Below are 20,166 nucleotides of genomic sequence, written 5' to 3'. Positions count from 1 at the left end.
AATTCATGAATTCGATCCAGCAATTTGCGAATTTTGTCGAATCATTTTACTGATTCTTTAACATCTTTATTTGGGAGTAATTCCAACTTCCGCACACACACGTGGGATGTCTTTGAGACCTTTGAGCATGCACCTCCTTGAGGGGAGCTCTGCTGAGAACTCTTGGCACCCTGAACAAGCCACACTTCCCAGGATCCTCTGGGGGAAGCCGTGGCAGTTTAAAGTGGTGAGATTCTGCTTTAAAATGCACAGTGCAGGGGGCATGGGCTGCTCTCTCCTCTCTGCCACTTTGACCTCTCTTCACATTGCCTCCATGCAGATCTGTCGGATGCCTCAGTCCTGGGCCACGAAGAGGGGGAAGATTGGGTCGCAGGAAAGGAAGGGGCATTCCTGAAGTGCCTCGGAGATGGGAACCCGCCTCCAACTTACAACTGGACACGGTCAGTCGCTTTTCTGTGGTGCAAGAGATGGCTTCCTCTTTCTAAACAGGGAAGAGGCCTGGAGTTTTGTTTCTTTATTCAGCGTGGGGCAGTTGCCAGAGGCAGAAAAGCAGGTGTGACCAGAGGCCAAGGGTGGGTGTGGCCAGTGGGGGTGACTATAGGTAGGTAGTGGGTGTGGCCAGAGGCAAAAGCAGGCGGATTAATGGCTATGACTTTTACCTTTTCACAGTAGGCTACATTCCAGCCTTAGAAAAGTAAGGCATTCCTACACACGCCTAAGCAAAAGGCATTTTTCACATCTTGAGCATACATTCCAGCAAAAGCACTTGAGAGAGCATAGAGCAGGAACCCTGAGCAAGTGTAAACTCGAAAGAGGGGCATGGCCCAAAGAGAACTCCGAGGGTAAGATAGGGAGGTCCCAAGGGCCACATTAGGCTCCTGGGGCTGCAGCCCCAGCCCCACCTCTTTCGTGATGATGAGATGAGAATTTCAGACAAGGACGCTGAAGAGCCAGATTCATATCTGTCACAGGGCTCTCTGGTTTAGCTTGCACTGATCAGACTCTCTCACCCTAACTTGTCTCGCAGGGTTGTTGTGAGGATAAAATGGCGGGGGGCGGGGGGGGAATAGGATGCATGGGCTGCATGTGCCTCCAGCTCCTTGAGGGAAAGGTAGGATCGGAATGTGAATCGTCCGGAGTTTTTTAAAATCAAAGAATGTATACCTGACTTTTTAATTCAAGGAATTTACGCAGTAGTCATTTATTAAATTTGTATGCCGCCTGCCCTGGAGCCTCTAGGCATTCGGAATAAGAAATGCAATTAAAAATCCATAAATGCAATTGTATAAGAACATCAACAGCCCATCTCTCCAGCTGAAACATTTTGAAAACCGTGCTTGCCGTAGGAGCCAGTTTGTCTAGTCTGCGTCCCAGATAAATCACAAGCCTTGATCTTGTCCCAGGCTTTTTTCTCTGGAGGATGCTTTGTTAAAATCGATTTGAATTCTGCAGATGCCCTATCTCTGAATAATGTGTGGCTGCATCTTTATCTCTTGCCCACTCATGCAACAATGTACACGCACAAATTTTAAGGTGGCATGCTGTGGTCAGCCTGCCGTTTCGCTCATGGAAATGGGCAAAAGCGTTTTGAGGTGTTGGTAACAGTTTGCAGGATAGACACTGCCTTGACTTTTAGAAGAGTGTTGCAGTCAGCCCCAGTCTCCAAACAGCAAGAGACTCCAGGGGTGCCTGCACTTACCCAGGGTTCAGTTTCTTTGGAATGAAGTGCCAGTGGAGACCGAAGTGCCTTTTGGATATATGTTTTTGCTTGGCTTTAAAAGAAGATCGTACAGATTTATGGAGAAGAAGGTTATAACCACGATGGAGACTGTACTCTGCCTCCACAGTCGGAGGTGGTAATGCTTCTGAATACCAGTTGCAGGAGAGGAGAGGCCTCTTGTTCCTGGGTCCTGCTTGTGGGCATCCCTTTGGGGCACCTGGTTGGCCACTCTGAGAACAGGATGCTGGACAAGATAGGGCATGGCCCTAACCCAGCAGGGCTCTTCAAATGTTCTTATATCCTACCCTCCACTTGTTACAGAAGCCCTGTGCATTGCAGATGATTCTTGGGTGTGTTTTTCATAAGTCCATTCTGCTCCCACCATAGCTGTCGACCTTCCTTTTTTTTGGTGGGAAATTCCCTTATTCCAGCGCCGTTTCCTGCTGCTATCCCGGATTGTTAGATATCCCATAGACTGTCCCTGGGACAGGTGAGGCTGCTGATCCCTTATTTTTGAGGCTGCTGATCCCTTATTTTCAAATCTGAAAGTTGACAGCTATGGCTCCCACTGTCGATGACCAGGCCTCATGGGGCCTCAGCATTGTCTGACATGAACAAAGAGCCCGGTCAGTAGTGCAGCTGGGTCTTGGAGCCAGAAGGTCCCCAGGTGACCACCCAGGGAGTGGCAGGTTATGGGAGCCACACCCAACAAGCCTGGCATTGGCACCTGGGCTGCTAGAAGCATGGCAGGGCCCACTGGGACAGATATTAGTTGCTGTAGAATCCTTTCTGTATTTTTTTTAAGGCAGCCATGAATGCACATGGTAATAGATTCTCAGTTGATTATCCCTTTCTACAACAAAATGGTGCTTGTTATTCCCGGGTTAAAACCAGGGCAGCAGAAGCAAATGCCGTTTTGTTCCTGTGGTCATGATGGTGCTGTGAATTCAAGGCAGGCGTGCAACGTGCTCAGAGCATTAAAAGAAAAATAAATAAATCCAGAGTTGGCAAACTGTTTTGGTTTGTTGCTGTGAGATACCAAGAATGTAGAAGCATGGAATTAGGGGAGAGAGAGTACAGAAATGGGAAGTGGGTGCTTTACAACTGACTACCCAAAGGGGGCGCCTTGCAAGACCATTAAGGCCAGGTTCTAAAATGACCCAGCTGCACCAGTAAGCTTCTCCCAGTAAGCAGTCCCCAGTAGGCTTCCAAGGAGCTCCTCACAGATGCCCTAGAAAAACAGAGTTTAAGAACCCCTGGCCTACTAGGACAAAGTGGGCATGGCAGGCTGGGAAGAGTTCCGTGGCAGAGTGCCCTCTCTGCAGGCAGCCTGGCTCAGCTTGAAGCCAGGGGGAATGAATCCTGCCCTAGTGCTGGGAGCCTCTGGAGGCAGCCTGTGCCCGTTGGGGAGAGCAACAGCCGAGCCAGCCCCCACCCCTCAAGCACCCGCCCCTGGGGCAATCCCTAACCCGCGTGACACTTTCCTGAGATGCAAATCCAGGATTGCACCACCAGAGGAGTCTGGGGCAGCTTGGCATCTCCCAGCGCCAGCCTTGGACGCCTGCCTGACCCGCCTGACACCGTCTGGGTGCCAGGTACAAGATGCATTTCCTGATGTCCCACAGAGAGCTGGCAAGGCTTGCTTCTGGCAGCCCCTCTTGCCCCAGACGCCCAAGCTGGGGATCCTTCCCTCCTGCCCCCCAAAAGGCAGCTGCAGCAGTGCATCTGGGTGGCAACCACTTGCCCGCCTGGCCGTTCCATTCCCAGCCAGCCAGCGATGCACCTGATCTGGGCTGGCTGCTGCAGAGAGCTCCCACGGATCCCATTCAAAGGGAAGGCTGATCCTCCATAAACACTTATTCATCACTCAGCCATCCCGGCCTGCCTCTCGAGCTCTTTTTTTTTTTTTTTTGCGCTCCGAGGGACTGGCTGAGACTTGCTGTGGGTTTCGGGGAAGCAGCCCCGGGCCAAGATGCACCTTGTAGCCTTTTGTGGTGAGCGAAGGTGGCGGGGGGGGGGAGACGGTGAAAAACCAGCCAAGTCAGCACAGGGCTGGGGGGTGGGCGTGGTGGATGGATGAGGCTTTGCACAGGCCAGGTTGTCGGGAGGGGGGGGCAGGAATGAGATTCTTTTGAGGTCTGCCTGCCTTTTATAGAGGTGCAGCAGTTCGGCAGGAAATATGGCCTCTGTAGAGAGCTGCACGGCTGCTTATCGGCCAGGAAGTGGCCAGGATTTCATCCTGCTGGCAAGCCTGCAAAGGCAGAGGACTCAGTGTCAGTACAGTCATACCTTGGAAGTACGTTCGACTTCCAAAATGTTCGGAACCAAGGTGTGGCTTCCAATTGGCTGCAGGAAGCTCCTGCAGCCAATCGGAAGCCGGGTCGGACATTCGGGTTCCAAAGGATGTCTGCAAACCGGAACACTCACTTCCGGGTTTGCGGCGTTTGGGACCCAAAACATTCGACTTGCAAGGTGTTTGGGATCCAAGGTACAACTATTGTCCTTTTCTGCAGAAAGACTGAGAAGGCAGGGTGGATAGTTATCCTGGAACAAATGCTGGAAATGAGCTGTAAACTGGGGTGGGGCGGAGAAAGCTGGAAGGTGGGTCCCTTGCCCTGGCGGCCCTGAGATGAGATCTGCACATGCCCCCAGGACACATTTGGAGTATCCTGGACAAAATTGCCTTTTAAAATTAAAAGTAAAATTATCTAAAGGGCAGACCTTGGTGACCATTTGTTTTTTAAATATGGCATGATTTTATTTCTTACGCAAATATTGAGGCACCATCAGTATATGCAAATGTCTGGCTCATTTAAAACTACCTAGGACTTTTATTCTCAATAAAACTGATGGAACTCACAGGTGGAAAATACTTTTTAATTTTTTTTAATCTTTATTATTTGTAAATGGAATATCGAATCAATACTTGATTATGCCTTTGGGGCTGTGCTGTGTCTTTGTACTGCAACTCTTTATGGGTTAAACCAGGGGTTTTCAGCCCATGTAGCGTGGTACCCTGGGTGCCTTGAACGATAGGGGTGCCACGAGCAACACTGGCCTTTGTCCCTCTGATGCCTTCTCACATCTCTGCCTCCCAAAGGCTTGTACAGCTGTTTGTTGCAGCAGCCCTGGCTACCACTCCCCAGGCAAATGGTGCCTCTGGTGCTGGTCGGGGGTGCTTTGCAGGCCCCTGTGGGGCAATGTGAGGAGGCACCTCTCTTTTGAGGGGGGTAGCTCAGAGACCAGGGGCGGTAGCGGCAGCTGCCCAGAAGACTCCCAAGGAGAAGGGAGAAGAGAGGAGGCTGAGGGAACACTCCACAAGGGAGGGTGTTCAAAATGGGGTGTGAAGCTGTCCATAACGGAGCTCCTGAGCCCCACAGGGGTGCCACAGAAAGAATGTAATTGGTCAAGGGAACCGTATGGACTCAAAAAGGTTAAAAACATCTGGGTTAAAATGTTGATTCTTTGTTTTCTTTCCTTTTGTCACATTTGCTGTGAACAAATCGATAAATTTAAAAGGCGGTGGGGGGAAGGAGCTAAAGGAAAGGAGAAAAGTTTTGCCCTTTGCAAACACTGTTAAACGCATGTGTGTGTGTGTGGACAAGAGGCTCCTGTTGATGTACCCATGCGCAGTGCACATACGTCCTCGCTCTTTCCCCACATGCAGATGTCTTCCCCACATGTGCATATGTGTCTGTTGCGTGTGCGTGCGGGTTGGGAAGGGCACGGCGCTGTTGCCTCAGCCGGGCTCCGCTCGCCGGCTCAGACGCTTTGCCGAATCTCTGCGCAGAGTTTGGGGTGCTGTCTGGACACGCTCCGGCACCCAGCTCAGCTATGCAAGAGACCCGTGGGAAAAGGGAAGGGATCCCTTTGATTTCAGCACCTATTGTTCATGATGTCATGGCTGACCCCGCCCTCCTCTTCCCTGCCCCCCCTCCCCTTGTGCCCCACACCTCCCCTCACGAGCCTGGACATGTTGCTGAGGCGGGGAAGCGGCAGAAAGGGCGAGAGCATCTGGTTCAGGAGTTCCTGGCCCTTGCCATTCCTCTTTTCCTCTTGCGAGGCGTCTTTGGGGCGGTGCCTCTCCCTCTGGCGAAGGCCCTCTGACACCCCGCAGCCGAAAATAGGGACATACTTGCAATGTTTTTAAGAGAAAAGGTGAGGAAGAGGCGACACGATGGAAGTGTAGGAAATTACACACGGAGTGGAGAAAGAGACCTTTTCCCTTCACCTTTCAGCATAAAACTGCTTCAAATCCCCATTCAGCCATGAAACTCACTGGGTGTGATCTTGGGCCAGCTGCTGCCTCTCAGCCTAACCCACCTCATAGGGTTGTTGTGGGGATTAAATGAGGAGGGGGAGAGCCATGTATATCACCTTGAGGTCCTTGGAGAAGAAGGGTGTATAGAAATGCAATAGATAAATAAATCTGGAGTAGAGAGCCAGTATGGTGTAGTGGTTAAGAGCAGTGGACTCATAATCTGGTGAACCGGGTTCGATTCCCCGCTCCTCCACATGCAGTTGCTGGGTGACCTTGGGCTAGTCACACTTCTCTGAAGTCTCTCAGCCCCACTCACCTCACAGAGTGTTTGTTGTGGGGGAGGAAGGGAAAGGAGAATGTTAGCCGCTTTGAGATTCCTTAGGGTAGTGATAAAGCGGGATATCAAATCCAAACTCTTCTTCTAGAAAATGTACATACACGGCTCTGAGTACAGAGAGTATGTGGTGTGGTGGTTGGAGTGTTGGACTAGAACTTGGGAGACCAGGGTTCAAATCTTCACTTGGGCCAGTCGTGGCCTCTCTGCCTAACATATCCTCACAGAGTTGTTGTGGGGAATAAATGAGGGGGAGAGCCATGTATGCCACCTCAAGCTCCTTAGAGAAAAGGCTGGGGTATAAATGCAATTGATTGATTGATTGATTGATTGATTGAATGAATAGAAATTGAGGACATCCCATGAATGGTTCAGGACAGATCACAGAAAGTTCTTTATGCAACGCCTAGTTAAACCACGGAAATGGCTACCACAGGAGACAGTAATGGCTCACCAACTTGGATGGATTAAAAGAAGTTTGGACAAATTGGGTGGATTGAAAGAAGTTTGGACAAGTTCATGGAACAGGCTAGCGATGGCTCCTAGCCACAGTGGCTCAGCTCTGCCTCTACAGTCAGAGAGGCAGCAATGCTTCTGAATACTGACTGCTAGATAACACAAGACCAGGTCATCTTTCATCAAATGATGCAGCAGTGCGTGTGTGTGTGTGTGTGTGTGTGTGTGTGTGAAACTGCCCGTTTGGGAGGTGATGAATAGGCACCTCTCTGTGACTTAGTGGGTGCTACACGTCTTGAGCAGTTGAGTTCAAGGCACTGGTAAAACTCTAGGTGTCAAAAGAAGACCCAGCAAGAATCTGGGTCCGCAGAGATAAAGATGTTTTCCCCACCCCTTCCTGACTTGGTCTCCTCTCTCTGCCCAGGCTCAATGACCCCCTCCCCAGTGGAGTGAAAATCAAGGGGGACACCCTGCTCTTCCAGAGACCCCTTAACTCTGAAGATGGAGGCGTCTATGTTTGCCAGGTGGCCAATGGCTTTGCAACCAAGGAGGCTGAGACGACCATCAGCATAAAAGGTACCATTCTGGGACAGCTCAGAAACGGGCAGCAGAGCTGATTTGGCTTGTCTATGCTAGACAACAAACCAGGCCACATTCACACCATAGCTTTCAAGCACTAGGGCACTGCTTTAAACCGCCATGGCTTCCCCCAAACAGTTTTGGGAGCTGTCATTCATGAAGGGTACTGAGAGTAATTAGGAGGCCTCTATTCCCCTAACAAAACCTACAGTTCTCAGAATTCCCTGAGAAGAGGGATTGACTGTTAAACCACTCTGGGAATCATACCTCTGTAAACACTTGTTTCAATGTTTCTTTTAAAAGTAAAATATTTTTTAAAAACTTAAAAGAAACCTGCTCCAGTGTTGAGGGTTGGTGACGTGCCCATTTCTAGCCAATCAGTGCTGTGCCTACCACTAGCTGTACACACACATTTTTTGTTTCCTCAGAATTTGATATAGGGGAGAAGGTAGGGGACTAGGTCCTCCCCCCCGATGTGTGGTGGGGGAATAAAAGGGCTTGCCTTCCCTCCTCTCTCACCTGGCAGCCATAGGAGAATTTTGCCTCTCCTTGTAAGGAAGCCACTCCTTCTGTAACTCTCTAAAGATCTGTCCTTCAGGGGAACTGGTGCTGTAGGACTTTGGGCAAGGGGGTGATTTGTGGGCTTCTTCCAGTCCCATGCAGAGAAGCTCAACATGGCCTTCATGCATCACTGCCATGGCCTACTCACCTCTCTTTTCTTGTCTCTCCCAACAGGCAACCGGGCCAAGCAGGTGGACGTGGTCTCCATCTCCATGATTGGGGCAGGACTTATCTCTGTAGTACTGCTTGGCTTGCTGGTCCTGGTGGTCATACTCATGACTTGCTACCACAAGAGAAAGACCAAACGCATCACTGAGAAATAGTAAGCAAATGGGGATAGAACCATAGAATTGGAAGGGACCCAAAGTGTCATCTAGCACTTCACATGACATCGTTTTGGTGTTATTAGCCCTCTTCTCTGATGCCAACCGTAATCACCTTGGTCCCCCCGTTACGTTTTGAGCCGGACCAAGGAACTAGATTTGGCTAGTGGGCTGGATTCTTACCTCCCCCCCCCACACACTGTGGGCTAAGTTTCACAGGTGAGTGGGGACACCCACCTGCCAATCACTTGGCATCACGATGACGCCTGTATGGACAATCAGCTGATGGTTGGGGCTTGCAAAGCACCTTGTACAGAGGCGTGCAAGCCCTGGCAATCAGTTGATCATCGGGGCTTGTCAGTGCCCTTTGGTCCAGCCACATGCTTGCCCACCCCACCCCTGATGTCATACAACCTACGCAGGGGTTACGTTCTGGGAATCACAACATGCTGAATCTCTAGTGGCGGAGTGTCCCATAGGACCAGGCCAATTACACCAAAGGCTTGGTTTCTCGTCATTGTCAAATGAGCCCCGTCAACTCAGGGTATGACCAACAGCACTTCTGCAGATAATCTCAGGGGCTGAGCTGGGCTCTCTGGGTTCAGGCTGTCCCTGAGGCACCCTGGAGCTGAGTTATTATGGGATTCATTAAATTAATTTGAATGGTATACCTTCTGGCCAAACTAAGATGCCCCCTGGTGCCACATCTGGTGCCTTGGCGCGCAGTGAGATATTCCTGTTAGGCAGAGGGCAAGGGGGGAAATAGCTGTCTCACCTGGTTTCTCCCCCTTCTTGTGTCCGGCAGCGAAGAAGAGCTGACTCTGACCAGGGAGAACTCCATCCGGCGCCTGCACTCCAGCCACAGCACTGACACCCGGAATCAGGTGAGGGTCAAACAAAAACATCTTGGAAGTCCCGGGCCACAGGGAGGTTAGGCTGGCCTCAACCAGAGCCAGGGTTTTGGCTATGGCCCTGATCTGGTGGAACGCTCTGTCACAAGAGACTAGGGCCTTGCGGGACCTGACATCTTTCCGCAGGGCCTGCAAGATAGAGCTGTTCCACCAGGCCTTTGGCCAAGGCACAGCCTGACCCCTTCCTTTGGTAATCCTCACAGAACTCTAGCCCAATGGTTGCCATTAATTTGATTTTGAATTGATTTTATTATGAATTGATTTTAGAATGCTGTGTTACTTTTATTGTTGTTAGCCGCTCTGAGCCAGGCTTCGACTGGGGAGGGCGGGATATAAATAAAAATTTATTATTATTATTATTATTATTATTATTATTATTATTATTATTATTAAAGAGAGTGTGGGAATCCCTGTGGATTGGCTGGGAAGGGATAAGAAGGCACAGGCTGGGTTTTTCCATGGAGAGGAAGTGGGTGGGGATAGAGAGCCCCCTCTCATAGAACTGTAGGGTTGGAAGGGAACATAAGGGTCTAGTCCAACCCCTTGCAATGAATGCAGGAATCCCAGCTAGAGAATCCCTGACAAGCTATCCAACCTTTGTTCAAAAACCTCCACCGCTGCAGGAAATAAGCAGTGCTTTGCTTGATCTGGGCATCTCAAGTCTCATACAGTTGTCCAGATGGTTCTGGGAGGCTCAGACACCATCCTGGTCTGCACAGATACACTGCCTCTGAACTTGGAGGCACCCATTTATCCATGGCTTGTGGCAGGGCTTCCCCACACAGCTCTGAGCTTCAGAGCTCCATGTTCAAGTGTTTTGCTCAATTGGGGCAAACATCAATCTGGGTTTTCTGTTTGCTCCGGTTCAGCTTTAAAGGGAGAGTTTTTGCTCCAGTGCAAAAAAAAAAGGCGCTCAGACACAGAGCTTTAAAGCACAGATGGTGTCTGGAAAGAACAGAGGAAAGGTAAGTGATGAAAAGCCTGCTTGATAGAACTTTGAAGCCTCTTTTCCCCCTCTTCCTTTGCTGCAGAGCTGAGCCCATGGAAGTCCTTCAGCACCCTCTAGAGGGAGCAAGTGGAATAATATAAACACGCACACAAGCCACCTTTCAAAATATGAGAAGGGCTGAGCTCAGATCTTACTTGAAGCCACCTTCTCTGACCTGGGAAAAGCTTGTGGTTGCCTCACCTCAAAAGGGATATTGCAGAGTTGCAAGAAAGGTTCAGAAAAAGGGCAACAAAAATGATCCAGGGGATGGAGCTGTTGCTCCCCTACAAAGAAAGCTTCCAGCATTTGGGGCTTACAGGTGGGGCAGGGGGAAGAGGTGACACGATAAAAGTTTATGAAGTCATGCACGGCATGGAGGAAGTGGAGAGAGAAAAGATTTTCTCCCTCTTTCATCATAACGCTACAACTCGTGGGCATCCAGTGAAACTGAAGATTCAGGACATGCTTTTTTTAAAAAAATGACTTCTTCACGCAGCGCTTAGTTAAACTATGGAACTCGCTTCCATAGGAGGCAGCGATGGCCACCAACTTATCGAGTCATAGAGAAGGGTCATCTAGTCCAACTCCCTGCAATGCAGGAATCGCAGCTAAAGAATCCCTTTGGATGGCCGTAAGGGAGGCAGATTCATAGAGAAGAAGCCTATCAATGGCTAGAGGCCACGGTGGCTATGCTGTGTCTCTAGAGACCCTAGTGCTTCTGAATACCAGTTGCTGGAAACCACAGGAGGGGAGAGTGCTGCTCTTGGGCTCAGATCCTGCTTGCGGGTTCCCCATGGTGGATGGAGTCTGCTTGACCACTGCGAGTGCAGGATATTGAACTAGATGAACCATTGGCTTCCCCCAGCAGGCTTTGCACACAGTCAGTCCCCAGGTTCTCCAGAGCTCAGGTGGCATGATTTGAGAACCAAATCAGAGCTCAGTAATATCTATATATGACTCTTACACCCTGCCTTATATGCCTGCAGGGGGCTCGAGGGGGCAGATGTGGCTTCATTCTCCCCCCTCCACACATTTCCACCTCACAACAACCCTGCGTGGTAGGGGAGAGAGAGAGAGAGAGAGAATGAGTGGCTTAATTGTGGAGTGGGCAACTTTTAACAAGCGCTGCAAGTTTCACTTCCCTGTTACCATCCCTTCCCCATGCCCTCGTTTGTTTTCAGATGGAAGAAAACCTTCCCTTGAGGTCAGAAAGCCGGCAGGGCAGCTTCCGTGGGGACAGCCTTTGCCGGGAGAGCCTGCGAGCCGACAGCCTCTGCCGGGACAGCCGGCAGGGCAGCTTCCGGGCAGACAGCCTGCGTGAAACCAGCCTCTGCTCTGTCATGGTGAGCACCAAACCCTGTTGTCCTTTCAGTATCCAGCCCCTCCTCCCAGTCTTCCCCCTTTGACCTCTCCTCCCTGTCCCACTACCAATCCCCGGGCTCTGAGCCTTCCTCCTCTGGGGCTTCCCTGGTTGGTGTCTCCCACCGCTGCTCTTTGCCCAGCCAGTCCCTGGCTATCTGGACCATGACAAGCCTGCTGGAAAAAATTCTATTCTGCCAGGCCTATGCAGGCACTTAAGAGCACATCTTGCCACAACGGTCGATCTATATATTATTTATTGCAAATAATCTATCCACCACTTGACTGCAAAAATCCTCAAAATGGTTTGCAAAAAAAGATCAAAACAAGAAAGTTATCTCTAAGGAAAATCAACAGCGACAATAAAATGAATACAGCTGCAGTCCAATGGTTTGTTATTCTGACTGGAGTGTAATGGAAATTTATAAGATTTTGGAACGCTGAAGTATAGTAAATCATCAAACCATCAATTGCAGCACATGGGGGGCGGCACCTATATTGTATAATTTGTCTTTTGAATGAGTGGCATTTTTTAATGGTATTATAATTTGGCATTGTTACAATGAGGCTTTTATTGGACTGAAAACAAATAGAAATAAATTCAGAAATAAAAAAATTATTAGCAAGAAAAATAGCCAACAACCATTTAAGACTTCTGAAAAGTTAAAACAGCAATAGACTTAAAGCGAATTAAAAGATAAAAAATCTTAACTTTTTAAATATGGTTTTCATTGTCTGGTGTCATGTATTTTTGTTGTGAACCACTTTGTTGCGATAGATATAGATAGATAGATAGATAGATAGATAGAGCTTTTTTCTAAAAAATATATATGTTTGGGGTACTCTCATTTTGACTCAAGAAAATCACCATTTTATGGGGGGGGAATACAGTAAATGGACAAAAGTACAAAGATTAACAAAATGTTTAGGGGTATGTGTACCCCTCCGTCCCCCCAGAAAAAAAGCTGTGTGTGTGTGTATGGGAGAAATATCTGACACCCTGCTTCTCTCTCCTGCTCAGAGCGAGGAGGCCGAAGGACGTAGCTACTCCACCTTATCGACAGTGCGGGAGATAGAGACGCAGACAGAGCTCCCCCCGCCACCCCCCACCCCTGTCCAGGAGGACCAGACAGAGAAGGAGAAAGAGGAGAAGGAGCAGGAGGAAGAGGAGCAGCGGGACAGCGAGAAGAACATCAAGCAAGCCATGACCCACTTTGTCCAAGAGAATGGCACCCTCCGGGCGAAGCCCACCTCCAACGGCATCTACATCAATGGCCGGGGACACCTGGTGTGACCTTTGCCCCCTGCCACGGAGCCCCAGGACCCGACAGAGCACTGAACCCACTTCCCAATGGCCTGCCGGAGCCTCCCTTGGGCCAGGGAGCCAAGGCTGTCACCTCCTTCTGAGCCACCCGGCCGCCATGCAGCTGCCCTTGGAGATCTCCGCAGGCCTCACCACCCCGTTCTTCTTCCCCGGGAATCCTGGCCATGGTCTTCTCTTGCTCCGTCCACTCGAGGAGGGAACCAACTCATTCCCAGTGGGGTGGATCAACAGCCGGTTCGGAAATTGGGAAAGCTTCCCCCACCCCATGTCTTTTCTGACTTTGGCGGGACGGTGACATTGCCTGGCCTGCGTTTTTGTGTCGTGTTTTTTTAAAATGTTTTGAGGCTACACATACAGGGCAAGCGATTCTGAGGATGCCACCGGGCAGCGGCGCATTTATCTTGGCTCAGGGACAGAACCGTGAAACTTTTGTGCCTCCTCCCCTCTAATTATTGTTGTTAATATTATTATTATTATTAGTTGAACGTTTGTGGCCCCCTGCGGTTACGGACAGAAGCTCCCCAAAGCCTTGCCGAGGCAAGCAATAAAATCATTGTTTTTATTTTATATAATTATTATTACCTTGAAAGGCTAGCTTCCCAAAGACTGAATGTAGGCACAGAGACAAGGAATCCCGGCGGGCCTCAGGGGAGCCCTGCAAGGGAGATTCCCTGCTTGGGAGATGCCCGTGGGCAGGATTCCACCCTCCCCAATCCTTGATACGATTCCTGTGGGGATGACACCGAGACGCACGCTTTTTCACCCAGCCCCATCCAAAACGCAACTTGTGCATGAATGCAAAGGATTCCAGTGGCTACAGTTCCGGTTTGGCAGATGAAACATCCAGCCAGCCCTGTCCCGCTGGGGTGGGTTGTGCCACCACTTCCAGTGCGATCACCCGGAGATCGGTTTTCATTTGGGCAAACCCCTTGCCACTCGTGCAAGCTATGCAGACCAAAACTGCTTCCGAAGCAGGAAGACAGCAGGACTTGCCAGCACCATGGAACGGGGAACAGTGAAATGCCAGGACATTTTTTGGGATTTATTCTTGCATCCTGGGTGGTGAAATGGGAAAGGGGGATTGTGGCTCTCGTTGCCCTTTGTATATCCACAGTCATAGAAGGTTGGAAGTTTTGTGCAATGTATCATATTCTCTCTCTCATCCCCTCTCTTAAGTCCGTTTCACATGTGCATATAACCCCTGGGCTCTCAAGGGGTCACAGCCCCTCTCAAGGGGTCACAGCCGAACAAGTCAACTGGTGCCTTTGAAAACCTTTTTTTGCATTGGAGCTACTGTGTGTTTGTTTGGGGCAGGGGGAGCGAGGGGTGTCACAAAATTCCCATGGTGGAGATTTATGGCTGGTTCAACACCCCCCCCCCCAAAATCATCCGCTGCTGAAGCCATCAAACAAGGTGTCACAGATGGCTGAGCTGGCCCCGAGGGGTGCATGTCTGCACACGCAAGAAAGCACACGTGCTTCTCCGTGTTCCTCCACTGGGCGTCTGATTATCCCACAAGGACTCAAGCCAAATGTTTGAAGTGTCTCCTCAGGAAAAGGGTTGTGCTTGCCAGGACACGAAGTTAGATCTAGATCTGATATAGCCCCATTCACACATGCAAATTGTGAGCGCCACCACCAGAGAGCATTAGGCAGATGCTGAATCACTATACCAGCCCCTGGACTCATTGGTTTACAGCGTGGGGGTAATAATACTGTTCTACCTTACTGGATTGGTGTGATACGAAATAATGTGTGTGAGGTTTTTCTGAGCGCTCAAATGGTGTCATACACATGCTAAGTTTAATTAGGTGGTGAGGCTGTAGGAACCAACCCTTGGCCTTTCTGACTCAAGCAGTTCCAACATGTAGAACCGTAGAACTGAAGGGTTGGAAGGGATCCCAAGGATCATCTAGTCCAACCCCATGCAATGCAGCAGTCACAGCTCTTCCCAGTCTGTGCAAAAGCATACCTCGTTCTGGTTTCTGGTTTTTGTTTTTGCCCAATGGGGACAGCCTCAAATCCCCCAGACTGTGTACTCACTAGTAAATGGGGAAATACGTTGCTGGTGCTTTTGAACAACATCCATGCGCTGCAGACTGCAAGGAGGTCATACTGGGTCGGAATCCAGCCGCTTTATGTTAGCAAACACCATTTCAAGGTACTTTGGGTTATGGGCATAGCCAGGATTTTTGTGGGGTGGGGAGAACCTCAGTTTGCTATGTATTTTTATTGATTATTATTGATTTAGGCAGCTTCCACTCCCTGCCCCCACTTGGCTATGCCCATGTCTTGGATGACGCCTCTGTGAAAAGTTCTGCGGAAGCAGATGGCAGCTAAGGGTAGCTTTGCATACCTAAAGTTTTGTTCCACGAAGGTGCCCCGTATCCCGTGCCAGGAGTAAACGTACGTTAAGAAAAATGATCACATAAAATATAGTCTTAGCATAGGAGCTTCTGGCTTACCTTGGGTGAGCTGAAATGTTGCTTTTTTGCAATTAGTGGGAGGTCGAACTAAAATGAAGGTTCCAACACAACACCTAGGCCACATTTGCACCATACATTTAAAGCTCTATGGTACCACTTCAAATACTCATAGCTTCCCCAAAGAATTCTGGGAGTTGTAGTTCATTAAAAGTGCTGAAAGTTGTTAGGAGACCCCTATTCCTCCCCCAAAGCCATGATTTCCAGAATGTTTTAACCAGCACTATTTTTTCTAGGAAAAGAGGTGCCAGAACTCACCTTGTTCTCTTGTAATAGCAATGGCACCCACATGAGAATTGCTGGAACTGGGCTCCAGTAAGTTCCAGCTAGAAAAAAAGCTCTGGTTTGAACAATCAATCCCTCCTCACAGGGAACTTTGGGAACTGCAGTCCTGTGAGGGCAATAGTGACATCCTAACAAATCTCAGCGACCTTCACAAACTACAGTTCCCAGAATTCCTTTGGGGGGGATCCAGGAGTGTTTAAAGTGGCATCATAGCACTCTAAATGGTGGGAATGTGCCCCTGAGATCCTTCTGGGATGGCAAGGAGGCCCTAGAGCATTCATTAAAAGCTTCCTCTTTGTATTTTATTGCTTCCTGTTCTGCATGTCTTGGGGATTATTTCACTACAAAAGAAAGGAAAGATTAATAATAATAAGTGATACAGTGATATAGTCAGTGATGCAGCAAACCACTTTGAGGGGTTTTTTAAAATAATCAAGTGGCATATAAATTTTATGAAATTAATAAATAATAGTGATTAGTGTGTTGGACTAGGACCAGGGAGATCCAAGTTCAGAGCAGTCAGCTGTGAAGCTCAAAAGATGACCTTGGGCCAGTCACCCTTAGCCCTAACCTAACGAGTTTATTGGAAGGATAATATGGATATATGAATGAAATAAGGTGTTAGCTGCACTGAACAAGAAGCAATAAAGTGGGCCAAATCTACTAAGAGCACACTTTTGATGACAAGCACGGTTGCCTTCAAAAGCCTCCGTAGTGCCTAGCCATGCCACACTTGAGTGCTTCAGCTGCATTTTATAGCAATAATGGTAGTTATGTTTGCCATAAAATGCAGTTTAAGGGGTCTGGCGCAGGCTCTTGGGCCAAGCCCACCCCCCTGGTGTTAGTGTAATATTTTGTCAGTATGGTGTTGTAATGTCTTATTGCAGCTATTCTTGATATCCCAAAAGGCAGCTCTTAACTTGGAAGGAGAAAGCAAGCTGGGATGGTTGCCACTGCTCTCCTGAGGCTCAGACCCCAAGACGCAGAGGAAGGGGTTTAGAAGCTCAACGGCAGGTTAGGGGTGGAGTCTGGTTTTTGAGAGGATGAAATCTAACAGAGCACCTGTAGGTTCTGGGGAGGAGGCTACCTGGGCGTGATGAGTCAGAGAGGAGCCTCGTGGACAGGAGAGTGCAGCTAAAGGCAAACGTTTCATACCCAAGCCATGAGTTGCCTTTCCACGTGATTCGGCCGCTTCTGATAGTCTACTCCATCTCCTGGAGGCTCTTAAGGCAAGAACCCTGTAGTTTCAGAAATGTCAAACTCTGAGACACTGCAACTATACAAACTGAGGAGAGTGGTGGTGTTTTTCCCCAAGAGGCCACAAACCTACCCTAAAAGATCCAGTCACAAACTGACATCAGAGTTACCGAGTCAGAGAATTTCATAACGCAGAGCAATTATCACCACAATTAAGACATGCCTGCAAATCTGCCAGGCTACGCAACTTTTCTCTAATCTAGTGGTCAAAGAGACCTCTAATTGAAGCCGTTCCTTTACAAAATGGTGAACAGAGCATTTGTTTACAAGAGATTTATGTTGGTTCTCAAAGGTTTGTCACCCATCTGGTCCTGAAGTCTCTGGACACAAGTCTTTATTATGCTTTGGTTTATCCAACATCCTTTTTGACAGGAAGGTCATAAACCCAGGAAAGGGGGCAGAAGCTAATTTTGGTATGGAATTCCTCGCACACTCCAAAATGGAGCATTTCTTGAACAAATAACTATAAATACACTTTACCAAAAGTTTTAGAACAAAGATAGAATAGGGATCTCTTGATATATTTACATCCAGATCCCTTATACCGTATGTGCATCTCTCATATGTATGTATGTATATATCTATATGTCTGTTTGATTTATCTATTCCCTATCTATCCATCCGTCCAGTTTTTCTCCAAAAGCTGCTTGTGGCCTGGCCTGGGCCACTTAAAATGGCAACCAAGTCTGCACCACAAACTTAGGTTTAATACCACTTTAGCCGTCATGCCTGCCTGCAGAGAACCCAAGGAACTGTGGGTTGATGCGGGCCTTCAGAATTTCCTGTTTAGAAGATCTACAAGTGGGACTGGAAATAAAGGGTTGTATTCAGCTAAGTTCTACTCAAAGTAGGTCCATTTAAATTAATGGACCCATGTTAGTCATGTCCATTAATTTCAGTGGGTATACTCTTAGCATGACTTGCGCTGGATTCAACCCAAAATGTTGCTGTGTGAGCGCTCCTGTTCACTATGCCAGCCAGCCAAGCTGTACCTTCCTCCATTCCATTTCCCCTCCATGTTTTCTGCACGCCCCCTCAAGGGGAAAAAAACCTCTCTATGGTCACACTCAGTCCTCACTTGACTGTTTTTTGGATCCCAGTCCTTTAGGGTACATAAGCAATAGCACTCATGACTGAACGCTGGGAATATTAGAGTTGTGTGTCTGCACCACCATAGAATTATAGCTTCCTGGGAAGAAATTGACTATTAAGCCAGTTTAAGTCTATAGTTCAGCCTTTCCCACAATCTGATAACTTCCAGATCTTTTGAACTCCAGCTCCCACCAGCCCCAACCAACACAGCATTTTGTTTTAACTGTGCTTACTCCTTTGTAATGTGCGTTTAGGACTGCGGTCCAAATGAACTACCATTTCTCTAACCAGCTGACCAACTGTAACGGCACCCCAGCCAGGTAGGCCAAAACTGATAAACTACAATATGTCCAGGGACACCAAGCTCAGTGAGCTTTGAAGTTGAATAAGGTTTTGAGTGAACCTTGGGTGGTCAAACTCCAAACAGTCAAGTTGCTAGACATCTTGATCTACCTCAGAGCAATACAGGGAATTCAGGTGGCCCAACCCCTCTTTTGTTTTAATTGTTCTCCACCAGCAGGGGCTGTGCCCAAATTTCGTGCCCACTGCCTCAGTCCCGAAGAGGATGCATTTATTCTGCACCCATAAGGATAAGGCGCTTCCAAAGTGAATTTATATGACTCTCTTTTACGTCCTTTTACATGTATTATTATGATTTCTTGGTTGTCTTTTTTTTAAAGAAAGAATTTTAGGAAAAGGCTGTGTCATCTGCTTCTAGGACCCTTGAGGTCCTTGTATAATCTGTAAATGTGTATATAAAATCCCTAGCAATGGATGCCTGTGAATGTGTGTGTGTGTGTATAGATATATATAGAGAAATATTATGCAAGTGTCTTTCTGTGTATAGGAAGGGACTTTGGGGCGCTCTTACATGCACTTCTGCTGTTGTAAATAAATTGCACCTTTGGCACCCCAGGACTTGTGTGTTGTTGGATGGATTTGTAAATCTTTACAGATTTTTGCCTGGTTTGGCAAAAGTGGTCAGGGAGAGTTTTCCTATTCTTCTCTCATAATCCTAGAAAATTAGTAAACCACCCAAGGAAATGGATCAGGTGTACAATTCCAGGCCAAAGAATGTGCATCAACTCATGGGATTCACCACCACAAGATGTAATGATGTCCACTAGCATAAACTGCATTAAAAAATGACTGGCCAAATTTACAGGGAAGCTTTGCCAGTGTGTAGGGTTACCTCGTCAGGAACATCCCAGACCCTCAGATTTCAGGGCCCATAATGGAAACTTAGGGGTGATGTCAGAGGCTGGATCCTGGAGACAGAGGTTAATTGGGAGAGTGGAGCGGAGGAGGGCAGCCCCACCCCCAATCTATGCAATAATTTGCATCCAGCTTCTGCTGGGCTGTAAGTTGTAAGCTGCAACTTATTTTATTTTTATTTTTAAAACGTTAAAGGCACTCCTACTCACCCTCCACCTTCTACCTGGAAGGCGCCAGGCAAACCTGGAGATTTCAAGTCAGGCCTTGAGGCTATGTCTCTGATGGCTGAATGCATGGGCATAGCCAGGGTTTTTGTTGGGGGAGGGAGCAAAACGTGGTTGGGGGAGCAGGACTTTTGTTAGGTCAGTTAATTAAGTATCCCTATTGTTTTACTTGATCAAGGGCCCAGCTACACCCATGGCTGAATGGATCCCCTGTGCTAAAATATGACGTAAATACCACTATTGGTTCCTTATCAAAAGAAGCGGCTATTCTTATGGATACCTTAAGTATCCATAAGGGTGTAAGGAGAGCCTGGCTGCTGGATCAAGCCAAATGTGTGAAATACCGGTACAATGCAGCAGAATGAAGGCAGTTCCGGAAATGCACCCTCATGCTAAGCTGTTTTCCATGCACGCTACTCCTTGTAGGAGAAGCAGACTGCAGTTGTACCAACCCCAGTGAAGCCTAACTGAACCTTAAGGTCCCATTGAAGATAAGTGTTAGGCAAAGCTGGCCCAAGACATTTCAGCACCTGAGGCAAACCACAAAATGGCACCCTCCTAACCTGCCAGGGAAGGAGTGAGTGAAGACCTACATCAGGAATGAAGAAAATAAAGATCTACATTGGGAACAAGCGGGGAGTGTAACAGCAACAGTGGGCAACACATTCCTTGGAGGCCGGATCTGCTGCCCCTGGGGAACTTGATCCCTCAGGCGGACACCTCACCTTGCCTCATGGCTGCTGATCCCTTATTTTCGAGGCTGCAGGTCCCTTATTTTCAAATCTGTAAATTGAC

At 48.4% G+C, this 20,166-nt stretch overlaps 1 protein-coding gene across 1 annotated transcript in view; it reads left to right on the top strand.

Moving 5' to 3' along the window:
• NECTIN4 (nectin cell adhesion molecule 4) overlaps positions 1 to 13,378 on the top strand; it is an 80,731-nt gene extending 67,353 nt beyond the window's left edge. Inside the window, exons 5-10 of the mRNA XM_053368828.1 lie at positions 320 to 440; positions 7,196 to 7,347; positions 8,086 to 8,233; positions 9,040 to 9,118; positions 11,315 to 11,476; positions 12,514 to 13,378. Of these exons, the coding sequence (XP_053224803.1) occupies positions 320 to 440; positions 7,196 to 7,347; positions 8,086 to 8,233; positions 9,040 to 9,118; positions 11,315 to 11,476; positions 12,514 to 12,786 (935 nt within the window). The 3' untranslated portion in view covers positions 12,787 to 13,378. The remainder of the gene's footprint in view (positions 1 to 319; positions 441 to 7,195; positions 7,348 to 8,085; positions 8,234 to 9,039; positions 9,119 to 11,314; positions 11,477 to 12,513) is intronic.
• Positions 13,379 to 20,166: the final 6,788 nt, after the last annotated feature.

The sequence above is a fragment of the Podarcis raffonei genome, chromosome 16, assembly GCF_027172205.1.
Source record: "Podarcis raffonei isolate rPodRaf1 chromosome 16, rPodRaf1.pri, whole genome shotgun sequence".
NCBI lineage: Eukaryota > Metazoa > Chordata > Lepidosauria > Squamata > Lacertidae > Podarcis > Podarcis raffonei.
This window is presented reverse-complemented; position numbering and strand designations above follow the sequence as displayed.